General features: G+C 45.4%; 1 protein-coding gene across 3 annotated transcripts in view; it reads left to right on the forward strand.

The window, feature by feature from the left end:
* Positions 1 to 15711, forward strand: part of exoc3l2b (exocyst complex component 3-like 2b) — a 32883-nt gene extending 17172 nt beyond the window's left edge. For 2 of the 3 annotated variants that reach the window (XM_038974211.1, XM_038974212.1), the window contains exons 4-13: positions 4466 to 5141; positions 5489 to 5603; positions 6281 to 6391; positions 6873 to 6973; positions 7532 to 7645; positions 8055 to 8190; positions 9288 to 9410; positions 9646 to 9801; positions 10826 to 10947; positions 14150 to 15711. In XM_038974211.1, coding sequence (XP_038830139.1) covers positions 4466 to 5141; positions 5489 to 5603; positions 6281 to 6391; positions 6873 to 6973; positions 7532 to 7645; positions 8055 to 8190; positions 9288 to 9410; positions 9646 to 9801; positions 10826 to 10947; positions 14150 to 14432 — 1937 coding nt within the window. In that variant the 3' untranslated portion in view covers positions 14433 to 15711. The remainder of the gene's footprint in view (positions 1 to 4465; positions 5142 to 5488; positions 5604 to 6280; positions 6392 to 6872; positions 6974 to 7531; positions 7646 to 8054; positions 8191 to 9287; positions 9411 to 9645; positions 9802 to 10825; positions 10948 to 14149) is intronic. The other variant, XM_038974213.1, reaches the window with a different exon arrangement.
* Positions 15712 to 16725: the final 1014 nt, after the last annotated feature.

Consider the following 16725-nt stretch of genomic DNA (forward strand, 5'->3'; position numbering starts at 1 on the left):
TAAAACTGAGTGGTTTGTTGTTGCGGTAAAACCTGGTAATATATACTTTGACGTGTTCCTTGACGTATAGAGCTTAGCAACTTTAAATATGTCTGTATTGAAATATGCATACTGCTAGCTTTATTGCTTTGCAGGTGTGATTGGAAAGCTTCCTCCATCCACCATTCCGTTTCAGGTACTAGGAACACTTTCAGGTACTGGGAACACTGTTGATGGCTGATCTATGGATTGGTCAGTTAATGAGCAACTTAGAATGTGAGACCGTTCCCCATTTGTCCTAATGTTCTCTTGAACTGCTATGCTTTTGTTACCCACCAGATCCCACCATGCGGAGAGAGGCACTTTTGCCAGCCAACTCCCATAACCACAATAAGTTAATCAACAAGTGTACTTTACCATCAGATAAAAGCTGACTGAACTTTGGTCTGAAATGCCATCATGGGGCCCAGGCATGAAGAGCATTTCAAAGCTCTCTGCTCTAGAAAAACCATCAACACCTAAAGGGGTGTATTCCTGTAAAATGATGGTTTTGTTTAGCACATAAGACTGTTTATTGGAATGAACTATGTAAATGAGTCTGTTCCATTTCGCATTTGCTATCAGTAAGTGAGGTCATGTGAAAAGGACTCAAGGAGCCTTACTGTATGTTCGCCAATTGCATTAGGGCAGCACAATCAGGGACTGAGTCAAAGACATGAAGTAGGGCTTGGTCTCAGGGGCGTCGTGCACCCATTATTTCAGAGGTGTCACGAAGTACGTGAGGATGGAGGGGTGGAGAATTTTGCATTTTTCAGAGTCGCTCCCCTCCTCAAGAAACCAACTCTCGACCCCTCTGACGTCAAAATACTACAGACCATTATCCCCCCGCACCTCTCTGATTCAGAGGGGTTGGGTTAAATGCGGAAAACACATTTCGGGTTGAATCCCCCTTTCCCCTTCTTTTTTTCTTTCCAAAACACACGAGCCTGCTGTCTCTGACCAACTCTCTCACTATCACTCACAGAACCATCTTCTTGGCCCTAACCAGTCAGGCTTCAAGACTGGTCACTCAACCGAGACCGCTTCCCTCTGTGTCGCGGAGGCTCTCCGCACTGCCAAAGCTGACTCTCTCTCCTCTGTTCTCATCCTCCTAGACCTATCCGCTGCCTTCCACAACGTGAACCATCAGATCCTCCTCTCCACCCTCTCAGGGCTGGGCTTCTCAGGCTCTGCAAACTCTTGGATTGCATCCTACCTGGCAGGCTGCTCCTACCAGGTGGCGTGTAGAGGATCTGTGTCTGCACCAAAACATGCTAAGTAGAACCATAAAGGGTTCTTGGGTTTGTCCCGATAGGGGAACCCTTTTTGGTGCTAGGTAAAACCCTTAGCATATATCATAAGGCCTTTCTTTGATGGGCTAGTTACAGTATACCCTAACATAGCTGTGTTAGGACACTCCTGGTTTTACAGGCCACATCATGCCTGCAAGTTAAGCTGGCTTGCAAAGTGACGTGTAATTCTTATCGGAATCCAGCCAGAGTTAGGATATCCAACAATGTTAACTTTTTTAACCATCCGCAACCTGCATTCAGAATGACTGCCAGGGTAGGGAAGATTGAATACTGATACTATCTCAATCATCTGAACTGGAACAACCATCTCAGTAACGGGTGCATTAAGCCCAACTACTAACCGATTGGATTAGTTTAGCCTGTTTATCTTTGTGTAGCATAAAATGATTCAACCAATCAATGTATATGCAAAAACACAGATATTAAAACAAACAATTCTGAAAATCACCCTGCAATAGAGCATCCTGGGAAAATAGGATGTACAGCTATGGTTCTATGTACAACCCTTCTTGCCTTCCAAAGTACCCTTATTGCCTTCCAATGAATAATCGAAGAATCCTTTCTTCCAAAAAGGGTTCTTAGGTTGTTAAAGATTCTAGGTAGAACCCTTTGCCTTTCAAAGAACCCTTTTTTCTAAGAGTGTACTCTTTTCTCTCTATACTAAGTCACTCGGCTCTGTCATTATCCTCACGTGGTCTCTCCTATCATTGCTATGTGGATGACGCTCTGCGTGCTTGGCAGACGTCTCAGCTTGGGTTCGGTCCACAAGTTCAAGCTCAACCTCGACAAGACGGAGTTGCCCTTCCTCCCGGGGAACGCCTACCAGCTCTAAGACCTCTCCATCACTGTGGACAACTCCACGGTGTCCCCCTCCCAGAGTGAAAATAATCTTGGCGTGACACTGGACAATACCCTGGCATTCTCTGCAAACATCAAAGCAGTGACCTGCCCCTGCAGGTTCATGCTCTACAACATCCATAGAGTACGACCTTTCCCAACACAGGAAGCGCCACAGGTCCTCATCCAAGCACTTGTCATCTCCCGTCTGGATTACTGCAACTCTCTGTTGGCTGGGCTCCCTGCATGTGCTATCAAACCCCTACAACTTATCCAGAACGCCACAGCTCGCCTGGTGTTCAACCTTCCCAAGTCACCCGCTCCTCCGCACTCTCCACTGGCTTCCAGTCAAAGCTCACATCCACGACCAGACCATGGTGCTTGCTTACGGAGCAGCAAGGGGAACTGCCCCTCCCTACCTTCAGTCTATGCTCAAACCCTACATCCCCACCCGAGCACTCCCTTCAGTCGCCTCTGCTCTCTTGGCCATCCCACCACTATGGGAGATCAGCTCCTGCTAAGCCCAGTCAAAGCTTGTCTCTGTCCTGGAACCCCAATGGTGGAACCAGCTTCCCTCTGATGCTAGGACAGTCCCCGCCCATCTTACGAAAATGTCAAGTAAGACCCTACCCATCTTAAATAAGACACCCCCCAAATCTACTTTTCTGATAACTTCTTTATTGAGGAAAAATGTACTTACTACCACTGTTATACGTGGTCTCACCGAGCTATCTTAAGATGAATGCACTGACTGTAAGTTGCTCTGGATAAGAGCGTATACTAAATGACTCAAATGTCATTTTTTAATTATTTTTTCTTTAACCTTTATTTAACCAGGCAAGTCAGTTAAGAACAAATTCTAATTTACAATGACGGCTTACCCCGGCCAAACCCTAACCCGGACGACGCTGGGCCAATTGTGCGCCGCCCTATGGGACTCCCAATCACGGCCGGTTGTGATACAGCCTGGAATAGAACCAGGGTCTGTAGTGACGCCTCTAGCACTGCGATGGAGTACCTTAGTCCGCAGCACCACTGGGGAGTCCAATGTGAACTTCATAGAATTGCTTGGTGGGTAGTATTACAGAGAAACAACAAAACATTAGCATTTTATTTATTCATCAAGAAGGAATCAATCATTGCTCTGTGGTGCACCTTTTAAGGAACCACTTACTAGGGAGAATAGGCGGTGTGGGGGGGGGGGGCTCTTTGCCTGGTCAGTCAGTGCCCCCCCTCCGCAAAATACAGCTGACAGATCTTTTTGATCATTATTTTTCGATAAAACTTGGGCTTCAAAATGAAGTTTAGTCATTAATTTAACGTCTGAAAAATGAAAAAACTGGACAAATCTGAGGGCGCACATGCCTTTACTTGGTCTTGTCCTGTAGTTGACCAACAGACTTCATTGATTTTGACAGGCTGTGTTGCTCCTTCCAGAGGGTGAGGGGTGATGTCAGAGAGGAGTGTCTGGTGACTTCAATAGGAAATGGCCGACTTCATCACTGGTTTTAGTACTAATTTAAAAACTTTCTGTCAGACCACATCAGAGTAAGAGATGATGAGATCACCTCAATGGGTGAGGCTGGGCTCTAAAAGTCTATATGCACTTATGGGAACTTTCTAAAGCCAAAGTGGAGTTCCACAGGAAATACAATTTCTCCACTTTAATGCAAAGCAATATGAACTTTTATTATATACTATTCCACAGCTATACTAGCCGAATAAAAGACCTCAACTTGATAGAGAAGCGTATAAGGAGAGGACAGTGAGTGGACATTCTGTGGGAATCTAGGATGTTTTATGTTTGGCACCCACATGTCCCTGATGGGATCTTTTGAAGTATGCAACTGAAGTAGAGATGAATCTAACCCACCTCTAGAGAGACCGGTTTAACCGTGTCCAATCTGCCCAAAAACAACAAGCCAAAGGGGACAAACAACATCTGTCTCTCAGGCCTGGAGCCTCTGATATGGATAGAACCTGATGTGGGAACCTGTGTAGGAGGTGACAACCTGGCTTAGCCTTTAGCTTGACGCGAAAACAAACATAGCTCGTAAACACATTCAAAGCAAAGAATAGTCATGTTTACTTGAGTAGGTCTTGGATTTACATAGGACCATCTGACCAGGTCGTGGGTTGTGTACCATAACAGATAGACAGGTGAGGGTGCAAGAGCACAGCTCTTTCCATTAGGATATTGTCTCCATTCTGCCTCCTGACTTAATACAGCTGTATTGCCTATACATGATTTATCATGCGTTATGTTGTATCATGCATTTTCCTCCTCTCTCCTTTAGTTCTAGAAATTCTGCAGCTGGTGACTAAGAGAGACCTGTTCCTGGCTGACACACACATCCTGGAGCTGGAGCAGGAGTGTAACGAGGCGGCCGCAGCGACCCTGCCCTCATCGCCAGCAGGTGGTGCTGTCCCAGAGGACCTCAACAGCCCCGGGAGCAAAGACGGCGGCAGGCGCAAAGCCAAAGACGTGGAGCTGCTGTACGAAGCCCTGCAGAAGGAGCTGTGGGCGGTGGTGCGTGAGTCGCTGCGCTCCCCCACGGCGGGGCCCAACCTGGGGCTGGTGGTGCAGGTTCTGCAGCAGGAGGAGCAGGCGGACCGGGACTGGGCGCAGGGTGAGGGGGCGCTGCCCGGAGGCCCCAGACCCAGGCAGCTGAAGCAGCGGTGGAAGGAGGCGGTGGCGGAGGCAGCAAACGGGAGCCTGCCCCAGAGGAACGAGGCCCAGGGCGGGGAGCTGGCGGACTACCTGGACAGGGTGCGGACCCGGGTGGTGGAGGACCTGGGGGCGGCCAAGAGGAATGTGGTGCCAGTGTACCCAGAGGAGTACGAACCCTTCCAGGTGTACCTACAGAGCTACCACCAGGCGGTGGCCCGCAGACTGCAGAGCATCACTGACGACCAGCTGCTGATCACAGATATCTACTCTCTGCTGGACTGGCTCTACAACATCTATAACAAGTGGGTGTCCATCTTAAAGGTCACTGAGTGTAGACTATTGAATAGTTCATTCAATAATTGTGTATTGCAACTTGTGATTTTACACATATTAGATTTTGTAAGTAGCAGAATTGCATTACAAAAAAAGGAATGAAAAAAAGTATATAGCTAAATGTCAGGTTGTAACAAATTTACATTTTCACTTTATGCTTTCACGGTAAAGCATGTTACAAGGTGGTGTGATGTTATTGTACATAATACTGTGCATAAATACTGTCGATTATACTGTACATAAACAGTCGTTTATTAGTTAAGTGTTACTCTATGGGTATGCCACTGACTCTGGCCTCCTACTGTAATCGCTCCAGGGACGTCCTTGGAACAGTCAGCGTGACGACGCCCTTCAACAGGTCCCAGCTGGGGCCGTTGTTGCCCTCGGAGACCGTGGACAAACTGGAGCTGGACTGTCTCAACTCTGTCAGGGTAAGGGCCGACCATCCGCCCCTCACCCCTCCTCATTTGGTGCGCCCCGAAAGGGTGCTCCTATGGTCCTTCCTGTCCACCTAAAGGGAGGGATATCACTCTGACCAGTGCAGCCAATCAGTGCGCACCGTCTCAGGGTCAGCTCGTGGGTTTTCCTGTCTACGACGGACACCACACAATGGAAGCCAGACAACAGGCCATTTAGCTCAGGTCATTACGCAACTCACTTGCGAGTCAAGTCCAGGTAGGCTAGAGCACTGTTGTGTGTGTGATACTCTGTTCACTGTTGGAGAGCCAGGGCCCAGGGCCCAGGGCCCAGGGTCCATGTATGTAGACATAATAGTTAGTAGTCCACAAGTAAATCCTGCAGAGGAAAAAGAGCACTGGGGTTATTGGCAGCGTGGCCTGTGGGCTGGCAATCAATCATGCCCCTGCGGGGTCATCCACCAATGGGAGGAAACCTTCACCTAAAATATAAGGGGATGTTTACAAAGGGGATATAGATCAGAACAAATGAAGCCAGGTTTACAGTATTATCTGTGATTCTACGCCTTTATCCATCTTGATGTCTTGACGGCATCAGTTGGGAATATTTTGATGCTTAGTGGCTGCAGAGCTCACAGTGGTTCAGTGCATGGTTGTGTTGTGTCTGACCGCACGGTCTGGTTGCGTTCCAGGAGAAGGTGACCACAGAGCTGTCTCAGGTGCTGGACGAGGAGGAGAAGCGTTGGATGGAGACGCTGCACATTGAGGAGTATCAGATCACGCTGGCTCGCACCGTCATCCAGGTACGCGTGCGCGTGCACACACACACACACACACACACACACACACACACACACACACACACACACACACACACACACACACACACACACACACACACACACACACACACACACACACACACACACACACACAGGGATAGATATCAGGAGCTTACATAAGTAATTGATTTCTTCCCCTGATTTTGATGAGGCCGGCCATGATGGTTTTGTATTGCTGCTGAATGTGGTCACTTCGTACTTTGAGGATAAACTCATACATTCCTCAAGCAGCAGCCAAAGTCAATACAGACGCTTCCCTTAGAACTCCATCCCAGCTCACTGTTTTAGAGTCACTTCACTGGCCTCTAGTGGCCTTGATTGGTACCAGCACTTTCTACACAGATGCCGTAAAAGAAAAAAAAGAAAGCGTCAAATAGCATTTCACACATAATACACGTTTGCCAATTACATCTGGTACGTGTGTGTGTATGTGTGTGTGCAGAGGCTGCAGGTAGATCTTGAGCAGTCAGCTGCCATCGACAGAAACCTGGGTTCCCTTGTGGCTCAGTGCAGTCTGAATGGTCTCGCTGACTTCCTGTACAGGTGAGAGGACCACACACTGTAGAATGACATGTTACACACTGTAGTAGTCCTAGAACACACTGTCTCATTACATATTACATAATAAGGCCAAGAACACACTGTCTCATTACATATTACATAATAAGGCCTAGAGCACACTGTATCATTCCATATTACATAATAAGGCCAAGAACACACTGTCTCATTATTATTACATAATAAGGCCAAGAACACACTGCATCATTATTATTACGTGATAAGGCCTAGAACGCACTGTCTCATTACATATTACATAATAAGGCCAAGAACACACTGCATCATTATTATTACATAATAAGGCCAAGAACACACTGCATCATTATTATTACATAATAAGGCCTAGAACAAAGTCACTGTCATCATTCTTAGAATGAAAAGAGTATTACACAAGGCCAAACCTATAGTTGTCTCACTGCCCACTACATTTTATTTTGCAATAATGCTAGAATATATTAACTGGAATCAACCAGTTCAACTGGAATATTGAAACTAACATCTCTTTGAGACATTCTAATACTGTTAAAATTGCTTAACTTTCAGCTTCCAAAGGAAAGTGGAGATGTTCCATGAGGGTCTGGTCAACATGGTTGGGGATAACGAGGATGGATATGTCTCCAAGACCATTGCCCTGGTCAACTGCTGTCTCCCTTTCAGGTAGGACTATTGTAGCAGTAGTAGGCTAGCCTGCATTGTGTTACAGTTGGTCCATTTCCACAATAACGCCTTAAATGGAAATTCCACCCCAAAAATATATTTCTGTATTTGTTTTGCATTTCTGTATTTTTAAAGTTATATATCTTGAAGACTTGATTGCTGACATGCAAAACATTTTAGGACAACAATGGACTAATGAAATTAACACCAAAATATTGTTTTTGGGTGGAGTTTCCCTTTAAATACTATACTCAAAAACAATTCCCCAAAATGGTACATGTTAGCATTCAAGTTTTCAAGTACAGAGCAAAAACTGCCTTGATGTGTTTTCATAATATTCCTTAAAACATGCATAAATCATGTAAGTGTACAATGTATTCATTAGTCTGCTGTGACTGTGTGTGTGCAGGGGTTTTGCCCAGCGCTGTGTGCAGTGCGACCCTGCCATCAATGAGGACTCAGCCAGGCGAGCAAACACTTCCCTGGACAGAATAGTCAACCAGGGAGTGAAGGTGCTGAGTGACAGACTGTATGAGCGCATAAGGGTGAGTGTTCTTAACACACACACACACACACACACGTAAACACACACACATAGGATTCCTAAACACACCCATGGTCTCAGCTTTCTAACACAACATGTAAACAACCTCACACACATACACTGCTATGTCTTACTATACTTGTGAGTACTTTTTGGGAACCAACAATTGATTCCCATTCAAAATCGTATTTTCCCTAACCCCTAACCCTCAACCTTTACCCTTACCCTAACTCTAACTTTAACCCCTAACCCTATACCCTAAACCTAACCCCTAAACCTAATTCTAACTCTAACCCTAATTCTTACCCTAACCCTAAACCTAACCCCTAAACCTAAAATAGCCTTTTTTACAAGTGAGGACTGTCCTCACGTCTCAGAATTTTAGTTGGTTTACTATTCTGATGATGACTTCTGGTACTCACAAGTATAGTAAAATGTTTACACACACACACACACACACACACACACACACACACACACACACACACACACACACACACACACACACACACACACACACACACACACACACACACACACACACACACACACACACACACACACACACACACACACACACACACCCTCAAGCGTCCCTCTGTCTGCCATGTGTCCCAGAATATAAAGCACATCTTATCAGTGTTCTCCACATGGCTTGCCCTCAAAGTTCTCAGGGATGTGCTGAAGAACTGAGGCCCTAAAATAGCCGCTCCAATGTGACAAACATGGTTAAATAAGATTAGATTGGCAGCATGCCACATAGTTTCTGGCAGGCTATGCAGTTCCGCTCCTCCTCTGGCACTAACCGCCATAGAGACGGGCAGTGCCAGTCGTCCAGGGGCACAGAGCCACATGTCGCATCCTCTTGACCGAGCTGGGGCTCTTTATGCTGTTGTCGTTGGGTAGGAAGTCACAATCTGTGAAATTACTGGTCTAAACGGCCCACACATCCTCATAGGAAGACACAAACCCAGGAGGGGGATTCTCCACACCCACATCTCTCTGTCTCCCTCCCTTCCTTGTCTTCTTCATTCTCTCCCCATTTTCCTGTCTCTCTCTCTTGGTCACTCACATTTTCCCTCTCCTGGCCATATTTAGCCCTTCTTTGACAAGCTGGTGAAGAGGAAGTGGCTGAACAACACAGAGACCTATGAGCAAATCGAGTCCCATATTAAGGAACACTTCAAGAAGTTCCGCAGGATGGACAGCCCACCCTATCAGGTACATGGCAGAGACACAGCAAGTATGAGCCATGTAAACATGGGGAGGCGCTAAGGTCCTCTGGCACAATGTCACAATGTGCACTAATAACTCAAAGATATTTGACTGGTTTTAATTCTAAGCAACGAAAAAAAAGCAGTGAATGTTCAGGAGAAAACTGTTTTCTTTTATTGATCGACTGAATGGATGATTGGTTGATTGATTGATTCATTCTATCTTTCCCTTGTTCTCCCAGGTCCTGGTGGGAGAGGTGCATAGACGGGTTCTGATGGAATACCTGCGCTCCCTCATGAGGGGGAGGATCATCTGCACGTCACTCAGAATGAGGAAGAGGATGGCTGGACGACTGCGTGATGAGGGCAAGCAGGTCAAAGTGCTCTTCAAAGATCTGGTGAGTCATTCTAGAACAACTATGCTATACTAGAGAACCGTAGTCGGATCAACAGTGCTGCCTGTGACATGACGCAACGAACGGCGTGTGGCGTGTGCATGTGTGTGTGTGTGTGTGTGTTTGTTTGCATTCATGAGTGTGTGCTCATTAATCACGTTTGACTGGTATGTGGCCTGTATGTGAGAGTTACTGAAACAACTCTGGATGAGTTCAAACAAAGGAGACGTGAAGTACAAATTAATAAATAAATAAAATATATTTGTCCTCGGAAGAGGGGTTAAAAAAAGAGAGAAAAAAGAATGGCTACTGTAGCCCAGATAGAGATGGATGACCAGGCAGGCCGTTTGCACAAGGGGGCAATCACCTCACCCTTCACTCCAGCCCACTCCCTATCCTTCCCTCTGTGGCGTCCGCCCCTTTCTCCAGATAAAACATCCATTTGTCACCTCTCTGGACAACAGGATAGCGTTGTTTACAGACGAGTGGTCTGGCATCCTGCCCTGGGCCTTAGAAGCCCTGACAAGCCTTTGGGGTCGAGTGGAGGACCAGAATGAACCTCTGGTCGACCACACGGTTTAGTCCTCTCAGAATAACAGGGTCACTTTGATGCTCAGGTAATTGAGTTTGCATGCTCAATACTGTCGCTGTACTTCTAACCTTGGTGTTTTGGGTCTATGTTATTGGATGGTTCCCTCCGGTCAAACAAATGCGTGAACATCACCAATCTAGTTGTAACCATTAAAGGCTTGAAATCACTTAATCTAGCTCTGGGTTTGAGCCGTTGACAAGGTAGTAGATTCAAAGGCATTGAGTCGGAGAATAGCCTGTTGACCTGTCATGAGCTGCAGAACTAGTTGAACATGAATATCCCTGTCTAGACTGTTGTATCCTCATTTGTGCTGTTTAGAAGATCTGTTCTGATCATACCTCTCTCTCTCTCTCTCTCTCTCTCTCTCTTTCTCTTTCTCTTTCTCTCTCTCTCTCTCTCTCTCTCTCTTTCTCTCTTTCTCTCTCTCCCCTTTAGGAATCTCCCTCCTCCTGGCTGGACAGTGCTATACCACACCTCTCTGAGATCATCCTCCTGGAAGACATCCCCTCCATCCAAATGGAGGTGGGGGTCCTGGTGAGGGAGTTCCCAGACATTCGGTAAGGAGCACGGGACTTCCATCGAGCCACATGAGCGTCAACATTTCCTAAAGCTTAGGTGGACTGAAACACCCCAAAAGCAAACATGGCTACTGTTCTGCGTTGATTATGGATGGCAAATGGGGGACTTGTTAAAAACAAACAAGAGCTGAGTCGTTTCCTTATTTTTATGGGGAGCTGTTTGACCGTCGCTGGCACACATTAAAGGGGGGGAGGGGGGGGGGGGTCTTGTCCGTTTGTCTGTCTCGGGTCCTGGGCGAAAACAAAGCAAAAACACGGACTTCCTGCCCAGTCGTGACATGGTAGCTGTGTAGCATAACCTGGCGTGGGCAGGTTATGTGTCCCGTAGGAACACGCAGGCGTGAGGAGGCAGTCCTCAATGGAATCTTTTCTCTAAATTAAGATTTGTCTCCATCCTTAACTCATAACAGACTCGCATGTATTGTTTGGAATCTTGACTTGGATCTGGAGAATGCTAACCGTTGACAGAAAGTATACCGTACAATCCTTGACATATTGCATTAAGTATGACAAATCCCTCTGTAAAGTACACACCTGATGCTTGCAACTGTGCAGGGAATTGATCCTTCAGGGCCTCGTACTATCCTATACACTATGTAGAATAATACCCTAGTTGGTTTTATGACATAATTTGCTCCAAATACCAATTGCAATCAATCAACTGGTTGCATGTAACTGCTAGTTAATCCTCCGTAGTAGCTAACAGATAAATAAGGTTTCCCGGAAGCCAAGCAGCCCACCACTTTATCTACTGTTTCTTTTTGGTGATAATCACTGGTCGTGGTGGGAAGTGAGTTTGGGCTCCATCATCAAAATCAAATCAATGTTATTGGTCACATACACATATTTTGCAGATGCTATCGCGGGTGTAGCAGAATGCTTATGTTCCCAGCTTCAACAGTGCAGTCATACCTAACAATACAAACAGTCATACCTAACAATACAAACAGTAATACCTAACAATACAAACAGTAATACCTAACAATACAAACAGCGCACGCAAATCACATTTTCCTAATGAAAGGAATTCATAAATATTAGAACGAGCAGTGTCAGAGTCCGGAATATAAATATATATGTATATGTGTCACGTTCCTGACCTGTTTTCTGTTATTTTTGTATGTGTTTAGTTGGTCAGGGCGTGAGTTGGGGTGGGCATTCTATGTTTTGTGTTTCTATGTTTAGGTCATTTGTAATTAGCCTTATATGGTTCTCAATCAGGGACAGGTGTTTGACCTTTCCTCTGATTGAGAACCATATAAAGGTAGGCTGTTCACACTGTTTGGGTGTGGGTGATTGTCTTCCGTGTCTGTGTATGTTGCACCACACGGGACTGTTTCGGTTTGTTCGTTCGTTTGTTGTAGTCTGTACCTGTTCGTGCGTTATTCGTGTTATATGTAAGTTCTCATAGTTCAGGTCTGTCTACGTTCGTTTGTTATTTTGTAGTTTGTTGAAGTGTTTTCGGTTTTCGTCTTTACTTTAATAAACTTCATTATGTCCACAATCCACGCTGCGCTTTGGTCCAATCCCTACTCCTCCTCTTCTTCCGAAGAGGAGGAGGACAACCGTTACAATATGATAGTGTTTGTAGACATTATGGACAGTATATGAATAGAAGAGGTGTGTACAGCAGTAGTTATATAGGATGAGCCTTGACTAGAATACAGTATATACATATGAAGTCGGTAAAACAGTATGAAAATATTATTAAAGTGACCAGTGTTCAAAGACTATGTACATAGGGCAGCAGTCTCTAACATGCAGGGTTGAGTACCGGGTGGTACCCGGCTAGTAACAGTGACTAAAGTTCAGGGCAGGGTACTGGGTAGAGGCCGGCTAGTGGTGACTATTTAACAGTCTGCTGGCCTGGAGATAGAAGCTGTTTTTCTGTCTCTCGGTCCCAGCTTTGAATCACCTGTAATGTCTCCGCTTTCTAGATGGTAGCGGGGTTGAACAGGCCGTGAATCGGGTGGCTGAGGTCCTTGTTGATATTCTTGGCCTACCTGTGACACCTGGTGCTGTAGATGTCCTGGAAGGCAGGCAGTGTGCCCCCGGTGATGAGTTGGGCTGACCATGCCACCCTCTGGAGAGCCCTGTGGTTGCGGACGGTGTCCACAATTAGCTCCTTTGTTTTGTTGACATTGAGGGAAAGATTATTTTCCTGGCATCATACCGCCAGGGCCCTCATCTCCTCCCTGTAGGCTGTTTCGTCGTTGTTGGCAATCAGGCTCACCACTTTTGTGTTGTCTGCAAACTTGATGGTTGACTTGGAGACGTGCATGTCCATGCAGTCATGGATGAATAGGGAGTACAGGAAGGGCTGAGCACTCACCCTTGTGGGGCCCCTGTGTTGAGGATCGGCGTAGCGGAGGTGTTGTTGCATACCTTCACCACCTGGGGGCGGCCCGTCAGGAAGTCCAGGATCCAGTTGCACAGGGCGGGGTTCAGACCCAGGGCCCTGAGCTTAGTGTTGAGCTTAGAGGGCACTATGGTGTTGAAGGCTGAGCTGTAGTTAATGAACAGCATTCTTACATAGGTATTCCTCTTGTCCAGATGGGATAGGGCAGTGTTTAATACAATGGCGATTGCGTCATCCATGAATCTGTTGTGGCAGTATGCAAATTGGTGTGGGTCTAGGGTGTCAGGTAAGGTGGAGTAACTACCGTCCCAGGGCTAGGGCTGCTGATAGTGTTTATGGCAGCCTCGTGCTGCTGCTCAGCAGAGAGGAAGTTGCTTCAGAGCCGCTCGTACTTGCCCGCAGGGAGATTTCCAGAGGCCAAGGTGTCGAATCGATGGCCAGTCAGGCACCCTCGAACAGGGACAGATGTTTTACTAATTGTGTGTGTGTGTTTGTATGTAAGGGTGTGACAGAACCATTTGGGAATGTTCTCTAACTAACTGTATTTTGCTAACTATTTTGTCTAACTTTCCATGTTCCTTAGTGACTTGCCTCAGGGCTGACTGCCTTCTCAATATTTTGCTGATTCTCTTTATTCCTACCCTTATCATATCCTTGTGATGGTTGACTCTGCCATTGCAGTGATGCAACATACACTCTTTTTTCAAATCAACTCAATCAAGGCTTTATGTGCTAGATGTGGCCTTTATGACATCTTTATTGCATGTTGATTTGTATTAGTATGAACTAGACTAAGCCCTCTTTCTCCTCCTCTGTTTGCAGGAAGAAACATGTGTCGGCCATCTTGAACATCCGTGGGATGACTCGGCAGACGGAGCGCCAGGAGATCCTGAACATCGTGAAGGACATTGAGAACAGTGACACCCTGACGCGGCTGTCCCGCGACCGCGCCCTCTTCTCCGAGGTGCCCGTCACATCCGAGGTGCACTGCCTGAACTTGGGCCTGAGCCGTATCGCCCTCACCGCCTCCTCCTGCTTCTCCAGCCTGAGACGGCGGCGTACCAAGAGAGGCCCGGTCAGAGAGGCGTACGACGACATGCTCTAACGGCCCTAACTGCTCTGGAAACGGCCCTAACTAACGGCCCTAACTGCTCTAAGTCACAATGGAGCTTGTTGTCAAGTTCTGCACATGGTAGCAATACCAGGGGTGGACAGCATAACACATTGAGGAAGTGGAACAACACATGGAAAGAATAGCCATGTTGTGACCTTTCACAGCCACCTTGATAAAGAAAGTGTGATGACTGTTTCCCTTGTGAGCGATATGCCTAGTCCTTGCAAGACTGGGAAAGAGCTTTCATAAGTGCAACCATACAGAGGAAAATATAAAAATACCCATTTAAGAGGACTTTTGGACTTGAATCCCTGTGGGTTGTTGGCATTGACTCCTTTTGACAAAGGGCAGTGGAAAGAGACACAAACAACCTATTGGAGAAGATTCTGAATACTGCACCTAGGTGACTATGAGGGTTAGATAGGAACTATGGTTTAAATCAGTTCCACTGATCAAGAGCACTGTTTGGAATAAATCAAAATGTCACATACAATCCCATAACGTGCTGACATTGATATGGGTAAGGTTGGAGTCTGTTTTGTAGTTGCACATGATAAAAGCTTGATCTAAGGTACTACACCATTTTTATTATCTGTCATCTCTGTGGTGACTGTCATTGTATTTAAAATAAAAGATTCATAGTTTATTTTCATTTTGTGACATACAGTATATGGGCTAATGTATGTTGAGCAACTCAAGAGAAGATTGAAGCCTGTGTGAGTGGATGAAATCATAACTGCCTATTTATGTACCAAGCAATGAACTTATTTATTTTAGTGTGGTTTGAGTGTCTTGTAATCAATGTCGAACTGTAAATCCAAGTCAAATTAATGTATGATCATTCCAAGCTTGTGTTTTCTCCGGGTTTTGTCAAATGCTGAGACCCTGACTAAAATAATCCGACAGCCATCATTGAAGATTAAGATAAAGATTATTTTCAGCTGTGTACTTTTACCTATGTAAATTAAACAATGAATAATTACTATTCTTCATGATTGTTGACAACATAAATATTCTAATCCTCAGATAATTAGATTGATACTTGCACCTTTTAATTTTTTTTTTATATCAGCCTTATTTTTTATTTTTTTAAATCAACTAGCAGACATTTTGGACTGAGACTTCTCCAACTGTTCTTTGGTCACACACTGATTTAAAACGTTTCATCTGTTCACCTGATGTTCCATAATTGAACAGCTGGATGTAATAATCTATCTGCTTTGAAATCGTACATAAATCATCTAATTAAATGAGAATAAACGACAACAGAGATCAAATATTTTGGCTTTGTTTTAAATGACCATTAACGATGGGATATTGATGGGACCTCGCTCCCAAATCATCTCTGTGTTTTGAAGGGCCTGTTGTTAACTTTCCTTTAATAAATTGATGAGAGAGGGTTAAACCAATCATGTAACGTTTTCCTTGACAGAGCTGAGCTGACAACTCCTGGGTAACCAACCTGAATGGAAAACAAGGTTCACAAACAGATCTTACCTTGCGCTGTCTGGATGGAGTAATCTGGCATGGCTGTTTTCTGGCCCCAGCTACAGGGTCACAAAGCTACAGCACAACTGTTGTGTGTAGGTCTACATCTATTTGTCTTTTACAATGCTATTTCTTTCTGTTTTGTTTTCCACCCATCCACCCAATGCGTCTTGGCAAAGAGTCCCTCTCTCATTACTCAGGGATGTTAGAGAGACGAAACTCAAGCTTGGTTTCTGAAGGAAAACAGCAGGGCGGGTGCATGGGGGTAGGTTGTGTATTTGGGCAATGTGGAAAAAGTGGTTGGTCAGTTCAGGAGTATAGGACTTCAAATAATGCATTTAAGAGAAGCTTATTTTTCTGTAAACAGAGTTTTGCTGTTGTCCAACTAGATTGAAAACGAATATGTTTAGTTGATCCAAATTTACACCACTCAGTGGGAAGAAACTTCCTGTAGTCGTTTTTTTCCCAATAATCTTTTCTTTTACACTTTCATGTAAGATAAGAACAGTAATTTACCACAACAACAAAAACAACAACAACCCTAAGAGTCCGCAGTGTCTGAGAAATGAAGGCTGTTCCATGCGAGAAATTGCCAAGAAACTGAAGATCTCGTACAATGCTGTGTACTACTCCCTTCACAGAACAACGCAAACTGTCTCTAACCAGAATAGAAAGAGGAGTGGGAGGCCCCGGTGCAGAACTGAGCAAGATTACAAGTACATTAGAGTGTCTAGTTTGAGAAACAGACGCCTCACAAGTTCTCAACTGGCAGCTTCATTAAGTAGTACCCACAAAA

Source organism: Salvelinus namaycush, chromosome 34, assembly GCF_016432855.1.
Source record: "Salvelinus namaycush isolate Seneca chromosome 34, SaNama_1.0, whole genome shotgun sequence".
Lineage (NCBI taxonomy): Eukaryota > Metazoa > Chordata > Actinopteri > Salmoniformes > Salmonidae > Salvelinus > Salvelinus namaycush.